General features: G+C 40.8%; 1 protein-coding gene across 5 annotated transcripts; it reads left to right on the top strand.

Moving 5' to 3' along the window:
• The first annotated feature begins 220 nt into the window (after positions 1-220).
• Positions 221-4741, top strand: LOC119796953 (calcitonin gene-related peptide-like). Of its 5 annotated transcripts, none has more exons than XM_038305745.1 (5): positions 225-379; positions 1223-1314; positions 2213-2347; positions 4118-4293; positions 4389-4741. In XM_038305745.1, exons 2-4 carry the CDS (start codon positions 1229-1231, stop codon positions 4275-4277), a joined length of 381 nt encoding a protein of 126 aa, XP_038161673.1. In that variant the 5' UTR covers positions 225-379; positions 1223-1228; the 3' UTR covers positions 4278-4293; positions 4389-4741. The 5 variants fall into 5 exon arrangements, with proteins under 5 accessions (XP_038161670.1, XP_038161673.1, XP_038161672.1 ...); XM_038305744.1 differs by having other exon boundaries at positions 4115-4293; XM_038305742.1 differs by lacking the exons at positions 4118-4293; positions 4389-4741 and adding an exon at positions 3301-4108 and having other exon boundaries at positions 221-379.
• The last annotated feature ends 19439 nt before the right edge of the window (positions 4742-24180 follow it).

The following is a 24180-nucleotide window of genomic DNA, read 5'->3' as shown; positions in this document are numbered from 1 at the left end:
TCAATGCAAACCGGGCATGGCAAATGGTCCAAATGACTGGTGAATTTTGTGAATGGAGCACTTAGTGACTGAGCAATGACGTCAGCACAAAAGCCATATCTCTCAGTAGCGAGCCAAGTCAAAACAGGGAAGGCTTCCCATTGGCTCGCCGTAGCATCGGGGCCACACGATTGGCTGCTGGCAAATAATTAAACACCTACACAGTCGATGCACAAATCCGAGTGGTGGGATATATAGGCTGGTGGTTGGCGCTTGATGCAACAGAGTCAAGAGTTGGTCTGCAAGTTGAGAGAAAGTCAACTTCTGTGTTTCGAGATCCAGAGAGATATTTATATATACATATATATTTATTTTTACTGCTGGGTGATTACCGTTGAAGGTAAGTGTTGACTTCCATTATTCTCTTCAGCAGTGGGTTGGATCTGTGTTTGACTCTTGGTCTTTGGGGAGCAGATTAGAAGGAAGACAGAGATTGGATTAGGTTGATGTGAGTGTAAATGTAAAACATGTTGGAAAGGTCCTGTGTTCTGCTTGAGCAAATATAGACTTGGTGAATTGTGTAAAAAAAAAAGAAGGAAAAATATGAGGAAGGGAAAGATAGAAATGATTGGGAAGAAAATCTCCTGAGAAAAGTGAAAAAATAAATCACTAAGGGAAAGCGACATCCTGAGGAGGAAAATGGGAAGAAGCAGCCAGCTTAGAGTATGTGGGTGTTTCAGACAAAATGTGTGTGTTTGTTAGAGAGTGGTGGAAGCTCATTACACTAATGCACTGGTTCATAAGGGAGTTGGCAAGCTTGGAGTACCCCCCTCCCATCCCCTCTCTCTCTTATCACCCCCTCCTCTTCCAGCAAATGCTACGTATATTACAGAGTCTGGGACCCTTGCCTACCTTCTTTCTGTCAAACACACAAACACACATTGATGCACACACAGCTACCTGCAGGCATGTCATGCTGCCGTCCTTGCTGCGTATCACACAAGAGAACTACATGTCCTGTGCTCGCTGCTGGATATTTCGGCACAGAGTGTTTCGGTGAAAAAGAGAAGAAGGGGTCATGATGTGTGCAAGGATAAGTAGATAGAACTTTTTTATCATGTAGGAACTCAAAGGTGGGCTCCGCGACCAAGTGTATTTCTTGCACATGTTGCCTTGTAGACCCATCAGTGCACAAGAAGCTGACAGAGGGTGGGATTTGGGGGTCTCTTCCTTCCTGTTTCAGGGGACCATGGTTATGTTGAAGATCTCTGCTTTCCTTATTGCCTACGCCCTGGTCATCTGTCAGATGTACTGCTCACAAGCCGCCCCTGCAAGGTGAGACATGGCTTCCAGTTCTACATTACATTCTGACAGCTGTCATGCATTTGCAAGTAAATTTCCTGAGCAAACCTCTTAACATAAAAAGAAATAATTGGCTTTGTGTTTAAAGTTTCCTTTTTCTGACTTTTGCTGCAGCTGAATTAATACAATTAGTAAAAGTTACTATAAGTAGATCTATATAAACAGTATACTATGTTTTATTACTGAATATATTTTATACCTCTTTAACTAAGAATACAATCTGACAGTTTTTACCTTAGCAACAAATCCTACTTTTATTTTCTGTTTCTTATAACTAAAATCCATAGAATAAAATGTCCTTTATTTAATCTAAGGAATGTATTGATTCTAAAATATACCTTGCACCTATGCTAAAAAAAAACTGCTAGAATTTAAGCATTTAAGTAGTAAAGAAAATATGTGAAGTTTTCACTACTTATGCTATATTGTTTATGTTGAACTGATAGAAAGCTAAAATAAGAGTTGTAATTTACTCCATAGGGAGATAAAGGAAACCTATACATCCATATTAAGCTCTACTTCAGCCCCTACCCCAAGCGATCCTATGAAGCTATCGATTTCGTAATAAATCCAAAGCTTGTTGGAAATCAGCCCCTTTCTCAAACGGGGCACTTTCCGCAGATTGTTTCATCACCCCCACCCCCCCTTTACCCCCATGCTGGCCACTGGCCCTCCAACTCAGACGTCAATACACTCTGAGGTGCTGACGTCTCCTGCCTCCCTTTTCCATCTCTCCTCCAGCTTTACCAGCACCCCCACCAGCATAATCTCTATAGGCAATGACTTCTGCTAGGGATTTACATGAACACTAACCGCCTGTCCTTTTGTTGTCCTCTAACCCCCCCCAACCCTGATCACCTTCTCACCTCAGACCAGGATTAGACTCCATGTCAGACCGAGTCACGCTCACGGACTACGAGGCTCGAAGGTTACTGAACGCCATCGTCAAGGAGTTTGTGCAGATGACGGCAGAGGAGCTGGAACAGCAGGCGACTGAGGGAAACAGGTACATCTGTCTATGAGTTATTAACGCGAAGCATGCAGAAGCAACTCAACTTGTAACGGAATTGTTTTGTATCAGTTAAGTTTATTTTACTTGTTTTCTGTGCCCTAATTTGACACTTAATCAAACGTATGGCGAGTCAGGTTCCCATGCAGTTTGGGAGCAGATTTGTTCTTCAAATGGGAGTGCAGAACATTTCACATTTTATGAAACTGAGCAAATTAGATTAAAGGTGTTTCAGACAGTATGATAGTTCCTGAACTTGCTGACTTTTATCAGAAATGTAAAATAGTCAGATTTTTTTTCTTTTGGGCTTCCGTCCAAGATTTGCCCTTGTTTCACTCTGTGGTCTCATTTCAACACTAGTGCTGATGCATCATCAGTCAGTCATAGCAAGGTATGTACTATTAACAGAACCACAGAAATGAAAACAAAATAAAAAAATTTTCACAACAAAAAATTAAACAATAAAAATCAGTATTCTCTGTCATTAACCTGTCCCTGCATGAAACAAGCCTGTTTTTGACTTTGTGCTATTGGGGCTAACACTGCCTGCTGGGCATGTGAAAAGGATATCTTTGCTGATCCGAACCCAGAAAAGTGTGCATGATGTCAGTTACAGTAAGCTGCATGACTGTTGGAAGCGAATGTTTCTTTTTTGTGGGTGTAAGAGATACGGGAATATGGCGGGGGGAGTTATGTTTGGTGCATGACGGGATGGATGACGAGTTCTTTGAATGTTTAAAAGGGGGAGCTGGTGGCATGATCCTTTAAAAAATATGAGATGATTTTTATCCCACTTTTATTCAGTTGTGATGGCATGAGATAGAAACGCATGTCAGATGAGAGCTAAAAGAAAGCCAAATGATGAAGAATGTATTGCCTGCATGTTTTTCCCTCATCTATGAGTCCTTTTTTTCTCTGCATGTCTTGTTTGTGTGTCCCCTCCCCAACAGCATGGACAGACCCCTAACCAAGCGCTGTTCCAACCTCAGCACTTGTGTCCTGGGCAAACTGTCTCAAGAGCTGCACAAGTTGCAGACGTTCCCCCGCACGAACGTGGGAGCAGGAACACCCGGCAAGAAGCGCAGTGCTCCTGAGAGGGACAGCTATGCAGGCTACGGCGAGTCGTTTGACGGCGTCTAAACCCCTCTTCTTACCCTCTCTTCTCTCTATTAATTTATCCTCCCTATCTTCCTCTATGTATCCCGTTTTCTCCTTGCATTTTTTTCATTCTGGCAAGTGCATGCTAACTTTGACATGAAAAGAACTTGACTTTTTCTTTTTGTACCTTTCCTGCATTTTTTTCCCCCAACCTGTTTTCTACTCCGTTTTTTTGGCAGAGAATAAATTGTTGATCTTATCTCAGACAATCAGACTTAATTTACACAGCTGTGATTTAAGATATCAGAAAAATCGTCTTTGTGTAGTGGTATTTGATGAAATCTGAAAGAGAGATCACTTAATGTAACCATTAATAAATTATCCACTCATGCGACACCATGTTTGTTGTTCAATAAACGTATTTTTCTACCAGGAAGACGTAACTCATTTCGTTTTTAAAGCCTTGTGCACACACAATGAACAAAATTATTAAAATATAAAATACATTAAGGTGCCTTGAGATCTGTTAAAGAAGACGTCAGGAAGTTTAGAGGTAAGGAAATGTGTGTTGTGCTTGGTTGTAATTAGCTGTGTCCATGTTTTTTTGGTGTTAATCTATATAAATGTAACATGCCTTAACCTTAACCGCCTTTTCCTGTCCTGAAGCAGCGTTACAGCACAGAAGCGAGCCTGCAACACGGCCACGTGCGTGACCCACCGCCTGGCGGACTTCCTCAGCCGATCGGGGGGAATGGGCAACAGCAACTTTGTCCCCACCAACGTTGGCGCCAAGGCCTTCGGCAGGCGAAGGAGAAGCATCCAGATGTGAAGTCTTCAGAATAACGGTGAATGCAAATAAAAACCATAGAAATTTGCTAAAAGTTAATAAGTGCTGCCATTTAAATGTGCTGAAATGTCTCTCTTTTTGTCTGTCTTCCAGAGGCAGAAACCTGAAGAGAAAAACAAAGAAAACAACCTGTGAACAAAAATCAACAAGCAAAACGACACAGAGAAATATTGAACTGGCCCTTTACCTTCTCTTTCACATTCTTACTGGAAAAGAAAGGACATTTTGTCCCAATCATCTATCCTGTTACTGAAACCTTTTTCTTTTCCGTATTTATTTATTTATTTTTTTGCTTTTGGCAAATAACAGAAAAAAAGAATTGAAAAAAAGCACTTTACTTTATGTACATGAACAAATGAACTCCTTCAGAAAGTAAAAAAAAAAAATCCCAATGATTGCTCTTTTTTATACATGACTATTATTGGAAAATAAAATGAAAACAGCAGTGGTTATCACTTTCTTTTTTGTCCCGCCTTTTACCTCGTTAGAGCACATTTCTAGAGCTGACTCCCGCTGAATTAATCTCTCATCACCCCCCTCCCTCCCCCAAGCTGCTTTCCCATGTTTGCCAGAGGGAAACCCTCCCCTATCACTCCACACACAACGCCTGTTGTCTTGTGCCTTGATGTAGAACAATTTACATGAACATGATTGTACAGCTTTGTTTCCAGATGACATAGAAGACCCGAGTGAGGATGAGGAGAACGTTAATGGATTCATATTGTAAACAATATTGTGAAAACAAAATTTCAGCAAGATTAAAATGTATTTTAGATACATTGGACGGCAATTGTGTTGTTTCTTCAAATGTTTTTTTAATCAGATGCTGAAAAAGAAATTAATTCAACTGGCACTTTTATTTGTACTCACAATGTTGATATGCTGTCTAAAGATTAGGAAAAAAACAGCTAAAACTAAGGAGAACCTGATTGGAATGGAATATTTCTGTGATTCATTCATTGTGAAATAAACTGCGCTTCCAACTGACACAATGTAAAAAAAGAAAACAATTACAGTGGAGTGAAATCCTACATTAGCGGAGTAAAAACGCTGACATAAACGCATACACTTCATAGAGAGTAGTTATGACTCAGCCCCTTGTTTGGATACATGATAAAAAGAAATACATGCATGGGGAAGTTCCCTAATAAGACAGATCAGACCAAACATTGCAGTCAGACTTGTCTTTTACTTACATCCACAGATGCTTGAGATATCCATGATATCCATGCAGAACATAAACAAAGGTGGCGGCAGGTGATTTAACATCAGGGATGACTGGACATTTTGGGGGTCTTCACTTGCTGTTACAGCAAATCTCCTATAGAGGGCAATCTAATTATCCACAAAAAAGTTTCTTTGCCTTTGATAGGGAAAAAAAATTCCATTTTCATAAAATAAATAATCTCACAAAGGATTTATCAATCTGACTTCTGTTACTCCTGTATGTTTTTACAATGAGTTATCCAAAAGGATATTTATTGTTTCATGTTTCTAATTTTATAGTTATCATATCATATTTAAAAAGTGGGAATAATGAGCGTTCCGGTGCATCTAAAAGGGTTCAAAATACAAGTAATACTTTCCATGCAACAGTGACTACTTCCACTAGACTTCCAGATAAACAAATCTTGTTCCACACCGTTGAACAGCCTGTAGTTCTGCCAGTGGTTTGAAATAATTAGAAGAGAAGGTTTACTTAAAACGGAAAGCAAAGAGAACAAAGGATGAATAAATAAATAAAAACTTTTTAATTTTAGATTTCAGATATGGCATTAAGCTTAATTTATATGTTTCAGTTACTAAGGAATAACAACAATCATAAAGCATGAGCTCAAAGATACCACAAGGATTCAGGTTTATCTACAATAGTGTAAGAGATAGACAGTCCATATATCTTACGTTAGATTTACTAGACATCTGAATACATTTTCCTCTCTTCTTTACAAGGTTTAGGTTCTCATTTTGTGTAGATTTCACTATATTGCTGTAAAAGTTTATGCATCAGAATGCAGAGGAGAGGATATGAAGTGAGAATGCTACCAAAAGTACACGAGTAATAAATACCAGGGGCGTGCACACATAGACACTAGGTGGTGCTAAAGCACTAGGAAGTTTGCCCTCTATCAAAGAAAATGCCCTTTTGAAACTCGTTTTTTTTTTATTATTATTATTAATATTATTAAGATTTTACTGAGGTCGGTTTTGAAATGATCTTTTGAAAACCTGAGCCATTAAAAACGACTGAAACAATGCCCCGAAATGACCGACCTACTTGCGCACACCTGACCAGCCTCTCTCTCTTCCTTTGTCACGTGAACTCGCTCGGTCGCCCGCAGGGCATGCCAGATGCGCAGCATCATAGCAGTTTTCAGATAGCAGGAACGGTCGCTGACAGGCTGCTTCTCCCGTGCCCTATTAGCCAGGTAATATAAAGATCAAGCAGAATCATTTTGTTGTGCATTAAAATGTCTCATTCAGCAGCACCAAACAAGCATTTTGCCGACTGGTCACCAGATAAACTAGTTGTCTCCTTGTAAGATGCTATTTTACTTTTTATATTTTGTATCCATATTTTTTATCTTAAGTGTATACATTAGTCTATTTTATTGCATGACGTATACCCAGAGTTTTTAGATATTTTTATAATTTTATTTACCTATTCCATATTATATGTTTCATGTTGCACGATTGTACCATAAAAAATTCCTAGTTTGTGAACTCCTTCACTAACAATGGCAATAAACCTGATTCTGATTCTGAAAGTTTTACACAGTAGCCCAAGTCAATGACAGATAACGTGAGGACGACCACATAGGCTACAAATAATTTTGGTAGAGTTTGCAATTGCAAATCTACGGAAGAGGATTAGGGCCACTGAAAAAAAAAAAAAAGTTAACTGATTTTTAAATTTTATTTCAGTTTAGTATGGGAAAAAAGTCAGAATGCTGACTTTAATCTCATAATTCTAACTTTTTTCTCATAATTCTGACTTTTTGCTGAGAATTCTGACTTTTTGCTCAGTATTCTGACTTTAATCTCAGAATTCTGACAATAAAAAAGTCAGAATTCTGACTTTTTTCCCGTGTTAAACTGAAATAAAATTTGAAAATCAGTTAACTTTTTTTTTTTTCAGTGGCCCTAATCCTCTTCTGTACAAATCTATGTGTTAAGACAAACGTTTTATGTTGTATAGGTTTTGTTAGGCAACATAAATTAACACATTTTGGTCTCTTTATTGTCTTAATTGTATATTGATTTAGTAATTGCAGCACAATGCCAAGAAAGGAGGGTTAATCATATTGAAAAATCTTAAAAGCTGTTCACATTTTATTTTTAAGTGGTTTGTGCAGCAGGTATTAAAATAGCTATTATTTTGTAGGCTACCATAAGTCATATCTACGTGACAAGACTTCCAGTCATGTTGCCCTAATAGCCCATTATTTAAACTAATGTGGCATATTTGTTAAATCTATTATTATTATTATTATTATTATTATTATTATTATTATTCTTATTATTATTATTATTATTATTATTATTATTATTATTATTATTATTATTATTGTCATGATGGTTATTATTAATATATTGTAGCCAGTCACAGCAGGGAAGCTCTATACCATCAACATATAACAGGACAGGAGATGAGGAAGAGTTCAGGGAAGACACAGAGACAGAAAAAGACCAGGATGAGGGAGAACAGATGGGTGAGGGAAAACAGGGAGATGAGCCAGATGAAAGAAGTATGCTTTAGTCTGTTCTGTTGGTGATGTGACTTTTTTCCATTGAAAACTCACGTTTAGAGAATGTTACAAATAAAAGTCAAATTTCATTCAACATGCGTTTATTTTTTTTTATAATTAAGTGTTACACGTGCGCTAAAAAGTGCCCCCCCCCTCCTGAGCACCTGCCCCCCAAAATGTCTGTGCACGCCTCTGATAAATACTGATACAAGCAGTTTTATTTAAAACACATCCATGTGAACTGCCCTCCATGTGCATTTTAAACACTATGCACACAGGTTTAATAACATGATGCCCCAATACACCCAACCATGACTCCACGCTCCTTTTCTGCTCTCTTGCTTTTTATGCTCTTCTAGATTCACCCCCACTCATGTTCTTTTCTCACTTTAAGGACGGAACTAAACAGAGAAAGTGAACTACCTGCGATTGGCTACTTTTCAGGAAATCTTGCCTCTTAGAGAGTACTGTTTGCGCCTAGTAAAGTTAGCAAAGCATCTTTAGGTTTAAGAGACTCAGTGGCCGTAGGGAAATTGATATATCTCAGTTACAGATGAACGTTTTACACAATGGCATGTCTAAAGACCTGAACTACCCTTTGAGCACAGAAGTAAAATTAAGTTTTTGCCTCAAAGGATGCAGAACAGTTGGTAACAAAACTGTCATGTTTTTGGTTCTGTTCAAGTTTTATCTCTGAGTTTTCATTGGTCTTATTTCCATTTTGTGTTCTAGTTATTTTAGATTGTATTTGAGTTCTTAGATATTTCTTGTTTGCCTTCTTGTATCAGTCTCCTTTTCCTTAGCTCCCTTCTTGCCTTTCTTCACACCTGCTCCCAATCTGCTAATTACTGTAGCCTGGTCTTTGTTTCTTTCTCCCATATATTCACCTCCTGCTCAGTAACTCTTTGGTGGTTTGCCATAATTTCTTTGCCCCCTTGTTGTGAAAATTTATGGTTTTCAGTAGTTTTGGGTTTTTGTGGATTTATGTTTTTAGATTTTACTTATGTCACCATTTTTGTTATTAAATCTTCAAGAAACAACTTCAGCTTCAATGTCTGCATTTGGGTCCTGTCAAACCTCCACCCCACTGTCATTGTGGGGTGCAGGTAACAGAAGAAAAATCCAAAAACATAAATCCACAAAAACCCAAAACTATTGAAAGCCAAGAATACTCACAACAAAGAGAGAAACAAGGACCAAGCTAATTAGCAGATTGGGAGCAGGTGTGAACAAAAGCAAGTAGGGAGCTAGGGAAAAGGAGACTGACACAAGAGGGCAAACAAGAAATATCTATGAAGTCAAATACAATAAAAAATAACTAGAACACAAAAATGGAAATATGAGCAATGAAAACTCAGAGATAAAGCTTTAACAGAACCAAAACCATGACAAAAACGTTACAAAATGACACAAAATATAAACAACTTCTAGAGAATGTGGAAATAGCTTGTCAGGAACTAAGTGGTAGTTAAGGATTACTTACTGGGAAGCACCCAGCCTTACTGAGAGGCTGCTGCTTAGTTACTTGGGAAACAGAGTGTCATGATGGGTTCACTAGTGAGACCCAGTTATGCAGAACACCACGGAGACGGAAACAGAAGTAAAAGGTTTAACAATGTTTATTGTCACAAGTACTGTATGAATCACTGGTTCTGGTTCAGGCCTGGGGAACTGGTTCACTGGAGTGTGCGTGGGAGACAGTTCAGTTAGCGTTTGCTCAGAGGAGTTTGATTCAGACAGTTTCTGATTTGTACCTTGAGGGTTCTTGGTTAGAGCCTTGAGAGAGGAACTGTTGGGTCCGGAGATAGTTTGTTCAGCAGAGTCCGTTAACTGCTTCAGCGTCTTACTTCTTGAGAGAGAGCTGACCTTGGTTTTGAGTTTCCAGCTCTTAGTCCAGAGCTGCATGGAAAATCCAGAGAGAGACTTCACAGGAGAAAAACAGGTTTCCTGGAAAACAGAGACAAAGGTTAGAATCCAGACGGATTAATTCTTCAAGTGTAGCAGGTTCATCGAGGGTTGCTAGTTCATCCTTGATGCTTTCATTTAAAGCCATAAAATAAGCCCCCTTTAAAGCGCTTTGGTTCCATCCGGAAGCTGCCGCTTTAACCCGGAAGTTAATGGAGAACTCCGCCACTGAAGAATTCCCCTGTTTAATGTTGAAAAGAGCACGAGAGTCAATGGTTTGATCAGTTTCTTGATTGAATACCTGAGAAAATTCTGAGATAAACTCAGAGTATAGACAATTGAGGCTTTCGTCGGAGGCAAACCTTGCCTGAGCCCATTCCAGGGCTCTTCCTGTCAATTGGGAAAGAATGAAAGTTATTTTTTTATAGTCCGTGGGAAAACTGCCTGGAGAGTTCTGAAAGATTAAACGGCATTGAAACAAAAATCCCTTGCAGTCTTTCCTATTACCAGAAAATTTTTCAGGTAAGCTTGGGCGGAACTCTGATGACGTCACTGCTGGTGACCTCGGAGGCGGAACTGGACCCGGAAATGGTTGCGCTGCCGATGTGGCATTAGCATTGCTCATAAAATTAGCATAACTCTGAAGCATATGATTGTGAGTCTTAACCAAACGATATAACTCACGGAGGGTTTGAGTTTGTCCCTGGATTTGGGCATCTTGCTCCTCCAATCGATGGCGGAGGTGATCTGCTGGGCCTTGTGTTTGGCCGCAGTGTTCTGTCACGATGTGTTCACTAGTGAGACCCAGTTATGCAGAACACCACGGAGACGGAAACAGAAGTAAAAGGTTTAACAATGTTTATTGTCACAAGCACTGTATGAATCACTCGTTCTGGTTCAGGCCTGGGGAACTGGTTCACTGGAGTCTGCGTGGGAGACAGTTCAGTTAGCGTTTGCTCAGAGGAGTTTGATTCAGACAGTTTCTGATTTGTACCTTGAGGGTTCTTGGTTAGAGCCTTGAGAGAGGAACTGTTGGGTCCGGAGATAGTTTGTTCAGCAGAGTCCGTTAACTGCTTCACCGTCTTACTTCTTGAGAGAGAGCTGACCTTGGTTTTGAGTTTCCAGCTCTTAGTCCAGAGCTGCATGGAAAATCAGGAGAGAGACTTCAGGTTTGGCTCAGAGGGCAGGCTCGGCAGGTTAAGCTCTTCCTGAGCTTCACAGGAGAAAAACAGGTTTCCTGGAAAACAGAGACAAAGGTTAGAATCCAGTCTGGATTCAAAAGTCTACGAAGGTTCTCAGAGATACTAGGCTTAGGTGCTAACCAACTGGATTAAACACTGCGGCGTCGAGGCAAGGTCTGAAGACAGCTTAAATACTGTGGATCCTCTGATGAAGGAATGAGCCTCAGCTGTGCAGGAGGCTCGGCTCAGGAGGATCCACGGCGGACTCTGCTGGAGGAAGGTGGTACTTCTCCAGCTCCCAACAGTACCCCCCCTCAACGACCGCCCCTTGGCGGTCCGGAAGACGTCGATGGACAGGAACGCTCGTACTCCTCGATGAGTGATGGATCAAGGATGTAAGAGCCAGGAACCCATTGGCGATCCTCCGGGCCGTAGCCCTCCCAGTCGACTAGGTACTGCCAGCCGCGACCTCGCCGACGGGAGTCCACGATCCGGCGGACGGTGAAGGCGGGATGACCATTGACTTCCAGGGCGGGAGGAGGGGAGTCGGATGGTGGGCACAGAGGACTAGAGACTACTGGTTTCACTTGGGAGACGTGGAATGTGGGATGAATACGAAGAGTCGGGGGAAGTTGAAGGCGTATGGCTGATGGGTTGATGACCTGGGAAATCTTATATGGACCAATGAATTTAGGAGAAAGTTTGCGAGACATCCCCTTGAGGGGGATATCACGAGTGGACAGCCATACCTCTTGGCCCACGGAGTACTCAGGGGCGGGACGTCTTCTAGTGTCGGCGAAACGCTTGGTAGTCTCGGAGGAACGATTAAGGGTTGTGATGGTCTCTTTCCAGATGCGTTGGCATCGTCTGATGTGCTGGTTGACTGACTGGACCGATATCTCTCTCTCATCTGCGGGGAAAAGTGGAGGTTGGTAACCGAGACTGACCTGAAACGGTGACTGGCCGGTGGAAGCAGATTTGAGTGAGTTGTGGGCGTATTCTATCCATGTGATGTACTGGCTCCAGTCTGTGGGATTATTGGATGTCAGGCAACGAAGGGTTGATTCGAGCTGTTGATTCATCCTCTCAGTTTGACCGTTGGACTGTGGGTGATAACCGGAAGTTAGAGAGGACTTGCAGTTGAGAGCGGAACAAAATGCCTTCCAAACTTGGGAAATGAACTGGGGACCACGGTCTGAGAGGATCTCTTGGGGAATGCCATGTAGTCGGAAGACGTGTTTTACCAGGAGCTGAGCGGTTTGAAATGCCGTGGGAAGTTTCCTGAGAGGGATGAGATGACAGGATTTCGAAAATCGATCAACGATGGTGAAAATTGTGGACATACCTCGGGAGATGGGAAGACCAGTGACGAAGTCGATAGCAATGTGGGACCATGGGCGCGAGGGGACTGGAAGAGGTTGTAACAGGCCTGAGGGAGGTTGGTGTGAGGCTTTATTTCGGGCACAGGTGGAGCAGGCCAACACATATTCCTTGACATCTCTGTGAAGAGTTGGCCACCAGAAACGTCTTGAAATTAAAGCGACGGTTCTGCTCACCCCCGGATGGGCGGAGAACTTAGCAGCATGCATCCACTGTATTAGGTGAGATCTGACAGAAGAAGGTACATAAGTTCGGTTAGTAGGACCGTTACCTGGGTCAGGTTCTTAAGCCAGGGCTGAATTAATTAGATCGGTGATCTCCCAGGTAACCACTCCAACAGTGCCTGATGCGGGAAGGACAGGTTCAGGCGTCTCGGGTTGATCAACGGAGTATAGACGAGAGAGAGAATCAGGTTTGACATTCTTGGATCCGGGTCTGTAGGAGATAATGAGGTTGAAACGAGAGAAGAAAATGGACCACCTTGATTGACGGGGATTGGCTTGTTTAGCTGACTGGATGTAAGCAAGGTTCTTGTGATCTGTCCAAACGAGAACCGGGTGCTCAGCTCCCTCCAGCCAGTGTCTCCATTCCTCCAGTGCCAACTTGATGGCCAGTAGTTCTCGGTCTCCAACATCGTAGTTTTGCTCTGCGGAGGAAAGTCTTCGAGAGAAAAAGGCACAAGGATGAATTTTTTTGATCAGTGTCGAGTCTTTGAGATAAGACAGCTCCAACGCCAGAGTCGGAGGCGTCTACTTCGAGGATGAATTGTTTGGATGGATCTGGCTGGATCAACACGGGTGCTCTGGAAAACAAAGATTTCAGTTTCTCAAATGCGGTTTGGGCCTCAGGGGACCATTGAAAAGTTTGTTTGACTGAGGTTAAAGAGGTTAGTGGAAGAGCTGTTTGACTATAGTTCCTGATGAATCGGCGATAAAAATTGGCGAAACCCAGGAATCTCTGCAGCTGTTTGCGGTTTTCAGGAACTGGCCACTCCAAAACTGCCTTTATTTTATCCTCTGAAGGCTTAACCTGCCCGCCCTCGAGCACAAACCCCAAAAAGGTGACTGAAGGCTGATGAAACTCACATTTCTCGGCTTTGACAAAAAGTTTGTTCTCCAGTAATCTTTGCAACACAAGGCGGACATGTTTCTTATGCTCTAAGAGGTCTTTAGAGTAAATGAGAATGTCATCTATGTAGACGAACACGAACACTTTGAAAAAGTCTCTGAGAACGTCATTCACTAAGGCTTGGAAACAGGCAGGAGTATTTGTTAGACCAAAAGGCATGACCAAATATTCGAACTGGCCCAAGGGGGTCTTAAAGGCTGTTTTCCACTCATCTCCATCACGGATCCTAAGAAGATGATAAGCGTTCCTCAAATCTAGTTTGGTGAAAACAGTTGCCCCTTGTACAGGTTCAAAAGCTGAGGCGAGTAGTGGGAGAGGGTACTTGTTTTTAATAGTTATTTGGTTCAGGCCTCTGTAATCAATACATGGTCTTAAAGAACCGTCCTTCTTGCCTACGGAAAAGAACCCTGCACCCAACGGCGAAGAAGATGGGCGAATTATCCCAGCAGCTAACGACTCGTTTATGTATTTTTCCATGGTTTCTCGTTCTGGTTTGGAAATATTGTATAGTCTGCTGCTGGGTAGAGGTGCTCCAGGTAATAGCTCGATCGCACAGTCATATGGTCTGTGTGGTGGAAGGGAAGTAGCACTGACCTTACTGAAGACAGGAGCCAAATCATGGTACTCAGAAGGGACAGAAGAAAGGTCAGGAGAGTCCATTTCCCCCCCACCTCTAGGAGACCCCACCACGGGGGCTGCCGAACGGAGGCATGGTTCGTGACATAACGTTGACCACGATTCCACATGACGATCAGTCCAGTTAATATGTGGATTATGTTTCTCCAACCATTCGAATCCAAGCACCAGGGGAGAGCATGCGGAGGGAAAAACAAAAAATGTTATGGTTTCACGATGGTTACCTGAGAGTAGTAGCTCGAGAGGTTGAGTTTGATGGGTAACCTGGTGGAGTTTCTTCCCATCAATAGCTGAGACACTAAGAGGCTGGGTTAGAGGAATGGTTTCAATTTGAAGCTGCTGGACAAGGTTTGAATCAATTAAATTTCGTTCACAGCCTGAATCGATGAAGGCAGAAAAAGAGAGGCTTTGATTAGAGCAAAACAAAGTGGCAGGGAGCATCAGTCGAGATTTCTTAGAGTTATCATGGCCCGCCAGACTCCTCAGAACCTCTGGAGGGCCCAGGCTTTTGATTTAGCTGGGCATGAAGCGATGAAATGACCACTCTCTCCACAGTAGATGCATAGTTTGCTCAAAAAACATCTTTGTCTTTCATCTGGGGTGAGCCTGGTATGCCCTACCTGTATGGGTTCTGCATCCATATCTCCGGAATGAGAGGCCTGAACAGGCAAAGGGAGAGACTGGGTTTTAGATCTCGGTTTGGACAACTGTTCTGGGGGGGCAGAAAAAACAGTCACATTATTAGACGCAGGGGCAGAGGAAAAAGAACCCAGATTTTTAGACTTGGAGCTGTTTCTTGCTTGGATTCTGTTGTCCAACTTTATCGTCAGACGGATTAATTCTTCAAGTGTAGCAGGTTCATCGAGGGTTGCTAGTTCATCCTTGATGCTTTCATTTAAAGCCATAAAATAAGCCCCCTTTAAAGCGCTTTGGTTCCATCCGGAAGCTGCCGCTTTAACCCGGAAGTTAATGGAGAACTCCGCCACTGAAGAATTCCCCTGTTTAATGTTGAAAAGAGCACGAGAGTCAATGGTTTGATCAGTTTCTTGATTGAATACCTGAGAAAATTCTGAGATAAACTCAGAGTATAGACAATTGAGGCTTTCGTCGGAGGCAAACCTTGCCTGAGCCCATTCCAGGGCTCTTCCTGTCAATTGGGAAAGAATGAAAGTTATTTTTTTATAGTCCGTGGGAAAACTGCCTGGAGAGTTCTGAAAGATTAAACGGCATTGAAACAAAAATCCCTTGCAGTCTTTCCTATTACCAGAAAATTTTTCAGGTAAGCTTGGGCGGAACTCTGATGACGTCACTGCTGGTGACCTCGGAGGCGGAACTGGACCCGGAAATGGTTGCGCTGCCGATGTGGCATTAGCATTGCTCATAAAATTAGCATAACTCTGAAGCATATGATTGTGAGTCTTAACCAAACGATATAACTCACGGAGGGTTTGAGTTTGTCCCTGGATTTGGGCATCTTGCTCCTCCAATCGACGGCGGAGGTGATCTGCTGGGCCTTGTGTTTGGCCGCAGTGTTCTGTCACGATGTGTTCACTAGTGAGACCCAGTTATGCAGAACACCACGGAGACGGAAACAGAAGTAAAAGGTTTAACAATGTTTATTGTCACAAGCACTGTATGAATCACTCGTTCTGGTTCAGGCCTGGGGAACTGGTTCACTGGAGTCTGCGTGGGAGACAGTTCAGTTAGCGTTTGCTCAGAGGAGTTTGATTCAGACAGTTTCTGATTTGTACCTTGAGGGTTCTTGGTTAGAGCCTTGAGAGAGGAACTGTTGGGTCCGGAGATAGTTTGTTCAGCAGAGTCCGTTAACTGCTTCACCGTCTTACTTCTTGAGAGAGAGCTGACCTTGGTTTTGAGTTTCCAGCTCTTAGTCCAGAGCTGCATGGAAAATCAGGAGAGAGACTTCAGGTTTGGCTCAGAGGGCAGGCTCGGCAGGTTAAGCTCTTCCTGAGCTTCACAGGAGAAAAACAGGTTTCCTGGAAAACAGAGACAAAGGTTAGAATCCAGTCTGGATTCAAAAGTCTACGAAGGTTCTCAGAGATACTAGGCTTAGGTGCTAACCAACTGGATTAAACACTGCGGCGTCGAGGCAAGGTCTGAAGACAGCTTAAATACTGTGGATCCTCTGATGAAGGAATGAGCCTCAGCTGTGCAGGAGGCTCGGCTCAGGAGGATCCACGGCGGACTCTGCTGGAGGAAGGTGGTACTTCTCCAGCTCCCAACACAGAGTAACTAATCTGGAACTAATGTGTTGCTGCCAAGGAAATGAAGAGCGACTAATCAGGAACTAAATTATAGTTTCACTTTACTTTAGGGTACAAAAAACATTACTTAATGGTCACGGAGTGAAAAGGTAGTGTTATGCTCCTTAGTAACCACTTGATATATAACGCTTGACTCCACCAGTTCCATTAAATAACAGCTAGTCAATAATTTGGTTCCCAGTAAGTGATACATAGTTAAGATGACAGACTACAAAAAATGTGGTAATGACTGTTATTAAAATGTTTATAAAAGAAAGAACCAATGAGGTTTTTCATAAGATGTAACCTCATAGGTGTATTATGGATTCATTTCTCTTCTGTTTTTGCAGTAAGTAACCAGTAATCCCCTAATAAGTACAGCTTAACTAGCTGTTAGGTCCTTTCAAGTTCCCCTTTGTCTTCCTTGATAATAACTCCATAATTCCTGATTAGTCAATCTGTATTTCCTTGGTAACTACACATTAGTACCTGATTATTAACGTTTTTTTTGTAGCTACACATTAGTCCCTGATTAGTTACTATATGTTACCTTGGTAACTACACATTAGGTACTGATAAATTTCTCTGTGTTTCCTTGGTAACTATCCATTAGTTCCTGATTAGTCGGGCTTTCTCTGCTTAAAATCTGAAGTACCTTATTGTAGTGACACTAAATGACTTTATAAGGTCTATTCTTCAAAAGCAGAAATGTACCGTAAAACTGTTAATTTTCCTTTTTGTTTTCTCTTTCGGTAGAGAGAACATAAATTTTGTTGTAAATTAACATTTTAGAAGATATTCTATATTTAGCAGAATAGAATTCCATGTACATTTGAATATTTCAGAGCTCTATTCAAAGCATCAATGTTACAAATAACAATAAATTTGAAACAGAACTTATAAAATATTCAACATGTTGATTTGAAATTTTATAAAGCATTTGTTTTGTGAATGTCTTGTTTCTCAAGTACTGAGCTCTATGTCTCCAGTCCTGTTTGTTTTTCTATGTTTAGATTTCCAGTTTTAGTATATATAGGATCTCACAAGCAGTTTAATTTATATATCAATGACTTTGGTTTTGATCTATTGGTTCTGAAGGTTCCATTACATTCATTTAATATCCGAGACTATGGTTATGATGAGCACATTACAAATGGGAAAAAAGAGCCAAACAGGATAAAGTTGATCCGGCTTCATGGATGAATGCTAAGCTATGCAACCAAGCAGACAAGGGAATATTTGTTACTATTTGCTTCATGCTCCAACACACAATTGTCTGCATGGAGAAAACAAAAGGAGTCTTTTGTTAAACATCCTACTAATCTTAGATAATATCTGTGAGGATTGAAGCAAATATGTACCAGTTGGTTAAGTTGATAATTTTGTGATGATTTTTAGAACTAATATGAGAAGTTATTTTTGTTTAAGCATCTAGAGAAATTTTTTAAATTCCCCCTCGAGCTTTAAAAATCCCTGATCTGTCACAATATCTGCTGCAGAGAGACTCAGAGCCATACTCAATTCCACATGGGAAATGTTTCGGAAATGACTGGGGAGGGGAAAATAAAATTTTATCTCTATATTTTGAATGATTGAGGAGGACAGAAAGATTGGGGCTGAATCTGTGGGTCGTTTTAGGAGGAGTTAGGCTTCTGTCTCAGCTGTAGTCTAATAATCCCACTTTGCAAAAGAGAGAAGCAGTCCTAATGGTGGACAGCTGCTTTGAATTGAACCCTTCCAGAAAGGAATTAAAGATTTCATATCGGAGACAAACCAAGCAGTGAAAGAGGTGCCTCTTGTCCAGTTCCCAGAAGCCCAAACCACAGACCCATTTCCAGTATGAGGGTTTTGGAATATGTTTTCCTCTTAGGAGTAATTTGATGGTTGGGGAAATAGAGAGCTGAAGTCATGAGTTGGTTTACGTTCCACCAGATTCTGCAACTAAGCAAAGTATTGGTTTTACTGAGAAGAACCAGCTTGGTGTCGTTCATATCACTGACCACTGTTCCCTTCTCTACAGTTTTTAATACAACTTTTCTACTTTGTCTTGATTTTACCTGAGAAATATTCATTTCTTTCCCAGCTATAAAACCAGACTGGTGAAGATCTTTCAGACAATAGGGCTATACTCTGTAGAGCCGAATAATTTACCAGAACTAGAAAATGTTGAAGCAATCAGAAATTCCTTTTTTTTATATAAACAAAGAAATTATGTTACAGCAAAATAGTTAATAACACTAACTAAAATGTTTTCAAATCTTTTTTATAGTGTCAATTCACAATCCATGTCATCTCAAGGCACTTTATAGCGGCAATACTGTCAGACTGGTTAGGAAAACCACTCGATTGCATCCAGTCACTGAACACATGCTGCTCCTGGATAAGCCTGCCAAGATGATCTTTGTTTGCATTTGGTCTTTGACTCCCCTCAGAAATCCCTCAAACTGTGTATGCTTGTGGTGACAGTGGAGAGGAAAAACTCCCTTTTAACAGGAAGAAATCTCCAGCAGAACCAGGGTCAGTGTGGACGGCCATCTGTAGATGCTGACAAGGGTTTGAGGAGACAGAAGTAGACAAACTGTCATAAAACGGGACAGGTGAACCCAGTATTCAAGGTGAGACAGCCAGTTGGAAAGTTCAAAGCATTTATTAAAACAAACACATTGACAGAACTGAAGCAGGCTGCTGAGGATTAGAGGACCAGTAGCGACTGCAGGAGTGGAGCAGGGCACCGCCCAATCACTGACACTCTGGTTTAGGGAGAAACACTAGTAAGTGACCACGATCATCTTGGTTTAACAGTTCAGTCCATCCTCTCAATTATAGGCAGGATAAACTGATTCCCTGCCAACTAGAAGCAGCTCTGAGCCATACAGAGCATCCCTGATGCAGCAAGCCCTGTGGGCAAGGATGACTCTGATCCTGGACAAGGATGAAGATCAGACTTTAGTAGTTCTGGAATCCAGGAGTCCGCACTCCGGTTAGGGGTTCCGATCCACACAGAAATGGACATATCATGGGTTCCAGAGATCCATCAGAGCGTGAAGGTATGTTAAGGATTAAACTAGCCTGAAGACACCGAAAAATAATCTCCTACTGGATATGGGGATATGAACCTTGGAAATAACTAAAACTGAAAGACAGGACACTAACAAAGGGCAAACAGGGAACAAGCAGAAATCAAACAATGACCTAATCTCAATAGCTGGGCTGGACCGGATATAAAGCAGATCCTACAGGTGGATGTGATCAGAGATGATTAGGAACTGGGCAGAACTAGGCAGGTGAGTGAAATGAACAATTAAGGCCAGCTATCAGAGCAGATCATGACACAAACAGAAAGAAACAGAGATACAAAAATGTTAACTAGCAACACAACTGGCCCCATAAGGCAAACAGAGCCAGGCAGATGAGCTCCAAGACAAATCTGCTAGTTACGTCAAAAGAAACAGGACTATCCTGAAAAAAGGTCAAGCTCCAATCAGAAGTGTTGATGACAGCAGCACCGCTGATATTTTAAGCCAGGATAGTTTAACAGCCAAACAAGGACAGAAAAGTTGAAGCTTCTATGAGGAGAAAAAGCAGAGAGCATAAAATTATGAGTGGAATTTGACAAACACTGCAGAGTCTGAGAATAGGGATATAATAACAATAATAACAATAAAGTAGAATGAGGAAAAGTCATCCTTATGTCCTCCAGCAGCCCAAACGTATAGCAGCACAAATACATGAAATTGCTCAGGATAACTTAACTATTTTGGATGAGGTATAAGAACGGTAGAGCCACAACAGCGCTAAGGTGGAACCAATGAGTAACGTCTTTCTGGACTGAAATTCTACCCCACAAGATCGGGCTATTAATGCTCTACCTCCACCTACCTCTCTACTCACCCAACAACTTAGCAAATATCACACAGTTTTAATATTAGCTTTTTCAAAAAGGACAATTTTAAGCCTAGTCTTAAAAGTAGACAAGGTGTCTGCCTCACCAGCTAAAACTTGTAGTTGGTTCCTCAGGAAAGGAGCCTGATAACTATAAGATCTGCCTCCCATTCTACTTTTAGAAATTCTAGAAACTGCTAGAAAACCTGCAGATTGAGAGCGAAGTGCTCTGTTAGGAACATACAGTAAGGAACAATCATATCTCTGATATAAGATGGAGCTTGGCCATTTAAGGCTTTATACACTCACCGGCCACTTTATTAGGTACACCTGTCCAACTGCTCATTAACACTTAATTTCTAAGCAGCCAATCACATGGCAGCAACTCAGTGCATTTAGGCATGTAGACATGCTCAAGACAATCTCCTGCAGTTCAAACCGAGCATCAGTATGGGGAAGAAAGGTGATTTGAGTGACTTTGAACGTGGCATGATTGTTGGTGCCAGAAGGACTGGTCTGAGTATTTCAGAAACTGCTGATCTACTGGGATTTTCACGCACAACCATCTCTAGGGTTTACAGAGAATGGTCCGAAAAAGAAAAAACATCCAGTGAGCGGCAGTTCTGTGGGCGGAAATGCCTTGTTTATGCCAGAGGTCAGAGGAGAATGGCCAGACTGGTTCGAGCTGATAGAAGGGCAACAGTGACTCAAATAACCACCCGTTACAACCAAGGTACCTACCTGAGTATTGTTGCTGACCATGTCCATCCCTTTATGACCACAATGTACCCAACTTCTGATGGCTACTTTCAGCAGGATAATGCGCCATGTCATAAAACTGGAATCATCTCAGACTGGTTTCTTGAACATCACAATGAGTTCACTGTACTCAAATGGCCTCCACAGTCACCAGATCTCAATCCAATAGAGCATCTTTGGGATGTGGTGGAACGGGAGATTCGCATCATGGATGTGCAGTCAAAAAAATCTGCGGCAACTGTGTGATGCCATCATCATGTCAATATGGACCAAACTCCCTGAGGAATGCTTCCAGCACCTTGTTGAATCTATGCCACGAAGAATTGAGGCAGTTCTGAAGGCAAAAGGGGGTCCAACCCATTACTAGCATGGGGTACCTAATAAAGTGGCCGGTGAGTGTACGTGAACAGAAGGATTTTAAATTCCATCCTGGATTTAACAGGAAGCCAAAGGAAGGGAAGCTGGGATAGGAGAGATATGATCTCTATTTTTTTATTTTTATCAGAACTCTGTCTGCAGCATTTTGGGATTATACGAAGGCTTTTAATTACAGTTTGCGGACTTTCCGATAGTGAACCAAAAAGGAAAAAGAGACTAAAGACAGAAGGATCGAATGGGAAAAATAGAGGTTGGCAAGAGGGACATGAGAAATTTGAATAATATGAAATGAAAAATATAATCTTAAGAAAACCATAAATATTACAAAATACAGCAAAGATTAAATTAATTTTGAACAGAGATAACTAAACACTAAGGAAGAAGTAAACTAAGAAGTAATTTAAAAAAGAAATAAATGTTAACAGCCAACACAGAGGTGTAACTGAAAACCTAAAGTGAAAACTTCAACAGTATACTTAGCCTAATTAATGACTTTTGATATTCAGGTTTAAAGTGAAAAAGAAAGCACAACCAATTAAGATTTTACAGTATATTATGTAGGTGTAAAAAATTTTTTTTGACTTTATAATCATTTTAATCTAATGTTTAAAGTTTATAAAGCTTAAGCCAAATGGGAAAGCTGTGCCTTTAAGACTAAGTTGCTAGACAGGTGAACTTTTCTGTAACTCTTAGTAACTCTGGTAAGAACAGAATAGAACGGTTTATTTATCCAATAAAAAGAAATAGGCAAAAAGGCCTTGTGCAGAAGAAGAAGAAATCAAAATTCAAAATGGTGTTTGGTATGGGGTGATTTTATTTGCCATTATTCCTGCATGCAAATAACATATTATGTTAATTGAAATTTGAGAAGTCAAATCCAGAAATTAACAGAAATTTGAGCAGCAATACAATTTGAAACTATAAAGTAAAAAAGAAGTATAAAATAAAGGAAGTTGTGACTGAATTTAATGAAACTTTTAAGCCTCTTAGTATGAAAAAAATATTTTGATCAAAATGAGAAATTTGCTTTAGGGTATGTTGAAATACCAATAGTTTGTATCCAATGATTGAAATAAGCGGTATTAGTTTTTGACAGTGGTGTCAAAAGTACACACAAAGTACAAGATGGAGAGGGAAGAAGACAGAGAAGACTGATGTGACTCGATGGCACTACTAAACACTATCGATTGATTGATCTTAGGAAATAGGAGAGAGACATTAGTGGATTTTACACTTGATTTTTGTTGTTTAAATATTAATAAAAAAATGTAAAAATGGGTGAAAGCATTACTGTCCCCCGTTTCCTATTTTAATTCTGATGATATGTATTACTTTTTATCTACGAACTGGAAATGTCCCCAGATTTGATTTCAGAAATCTGGTCAACTTAATCTTAAAATTCTCCCCTTCCCGTTCTCCCATCTGTGTCTTCTTCTCATCCTCAGCAGAGAAGAATGAGTGACAGCACCAAAACTTTCAGTTTTTCAAGGCCTAGTTTTCAGCAGGTGTGAGGAGTAACATCATCAATGACCTCTCACAACCCCACCATGGACTGTTCTCCCTGCTGCAATCTGGAATGATGCTTCACATCATTCGATTCAAGTCCAGCAGATTCTGCAACAGCTTCTTCCCTACTGACATCAGAACAGCTGAACTGTTGAGAAAACTCTAAATCATGTCACAGACTGCATCACACTGATAACACAAAATACTGCGTATTTGAACTATATATATTTAATGCTCTGAACTTCCTTATCATGCAATGCATTTTTGTGCCATGTTTTTTTTATCCCCACCGTTCAGATTTGATCACTGCTGCACTTTATGGAATGGAAATGTTCTGAAAGCTGTAAACAATGAAATTTTGTTTTGTATACACTTTGTGTATAAAACATGACAATAAAAGTTGTCTAAGTCTAAGTGAAGTAAAACATATTCTAAGTAGATAATACAAATACGAGACTAAAGATTTGTCTGGGTTGTGATAGTACAGGAACATTTACAGTATTAGTATTTTCCTTAGTTTCTCTACTGTTTTCCCAGCCTTCCATCATAAACCACCTAATTTTTGTAACTTAGACAAAAACTTTGTATATTAAACTATGTAATAAAAATGTTTTGAGTATCTTGTTTACCCTCTATCCAAGTTTTATGGATAAGAACAATAAGGCTACATGTACCGACTTTTAACTCAAGTGAAATCAGAACCTAAGATTTATTTTCTGAAAGTCTGCCTTCTTATTATCATGTTAAATATGCTTGTATTTTGTGGTTTTCATTGTTTTTAAATAGGCTTCTCCTTTTACCTTTGCCAGGAAATGAAGTCAGATTTGAGGAAATTAGATGTTTGCATTCACATTAAGGCTGGAGCTAATATTTACTGCCCACCTTACAGTGCACAGAGGTCGTATGTATACATGGAAGTGCGTGTGAAACTGTCCTCTTCACGTAACGCCATAATAATTATTCACTCCATAATAAAACAATATGTCCCATCGACCCGACCCAGCAGGGTTTTTGTTGAAATTGTAACCAGCCGTCTGACTTTTCATGCTTATATTTTTCTTCCTCCATTTTTAAAGCCCCCACGTTTTTTCCATAAGGTAGTTATTTCCAAAGCTAACGTGAA

Source organism: Cyprinodon tularosa, unplaced genomic scaffold (genome assembly GCF_016077235.1).
Source record: "Cyprinodon tularosa strain WSP-4 unplaced genomic scaffold, ASM1607723v1 ctg563, whole genome shotgun sequence".
In the NCBI taxonomy this organism is placed as follows: domain Eukaryota; kingdom Metazoa; phylum Chordata; class Actinopteri; order Cyprinodontiformes; family Cyprinodontidae; genus Cyprinodon; species Cyprinodon tularosa.
This window is presented reverse-complemented; position numbering and strand designations above follow the sequence as displayed.

Coding starts and splice junctions, on each gene's coding strand:
- LOC119796953 (XM_038305741.1), top strand. CDS start 1,145: ATGTTGCCTTGTAGACCCATCAGTGCACAAGAAGCTGACAGAGGGTGG. Junction 1,315..2,212: donor TCACAAGCCGCCCCTGCAAG/GTGAGACATGGC, acceptor TTCTCACCTCAG/ACCAGGATTAGACTCCATGT. Junction 2,348..3,300: donor CAGGCGACTGAGGGAAACAG/GTACATCTGTCT, acceptor CCTCCCCAACAG/CATGGACAGACCCCTAACCA.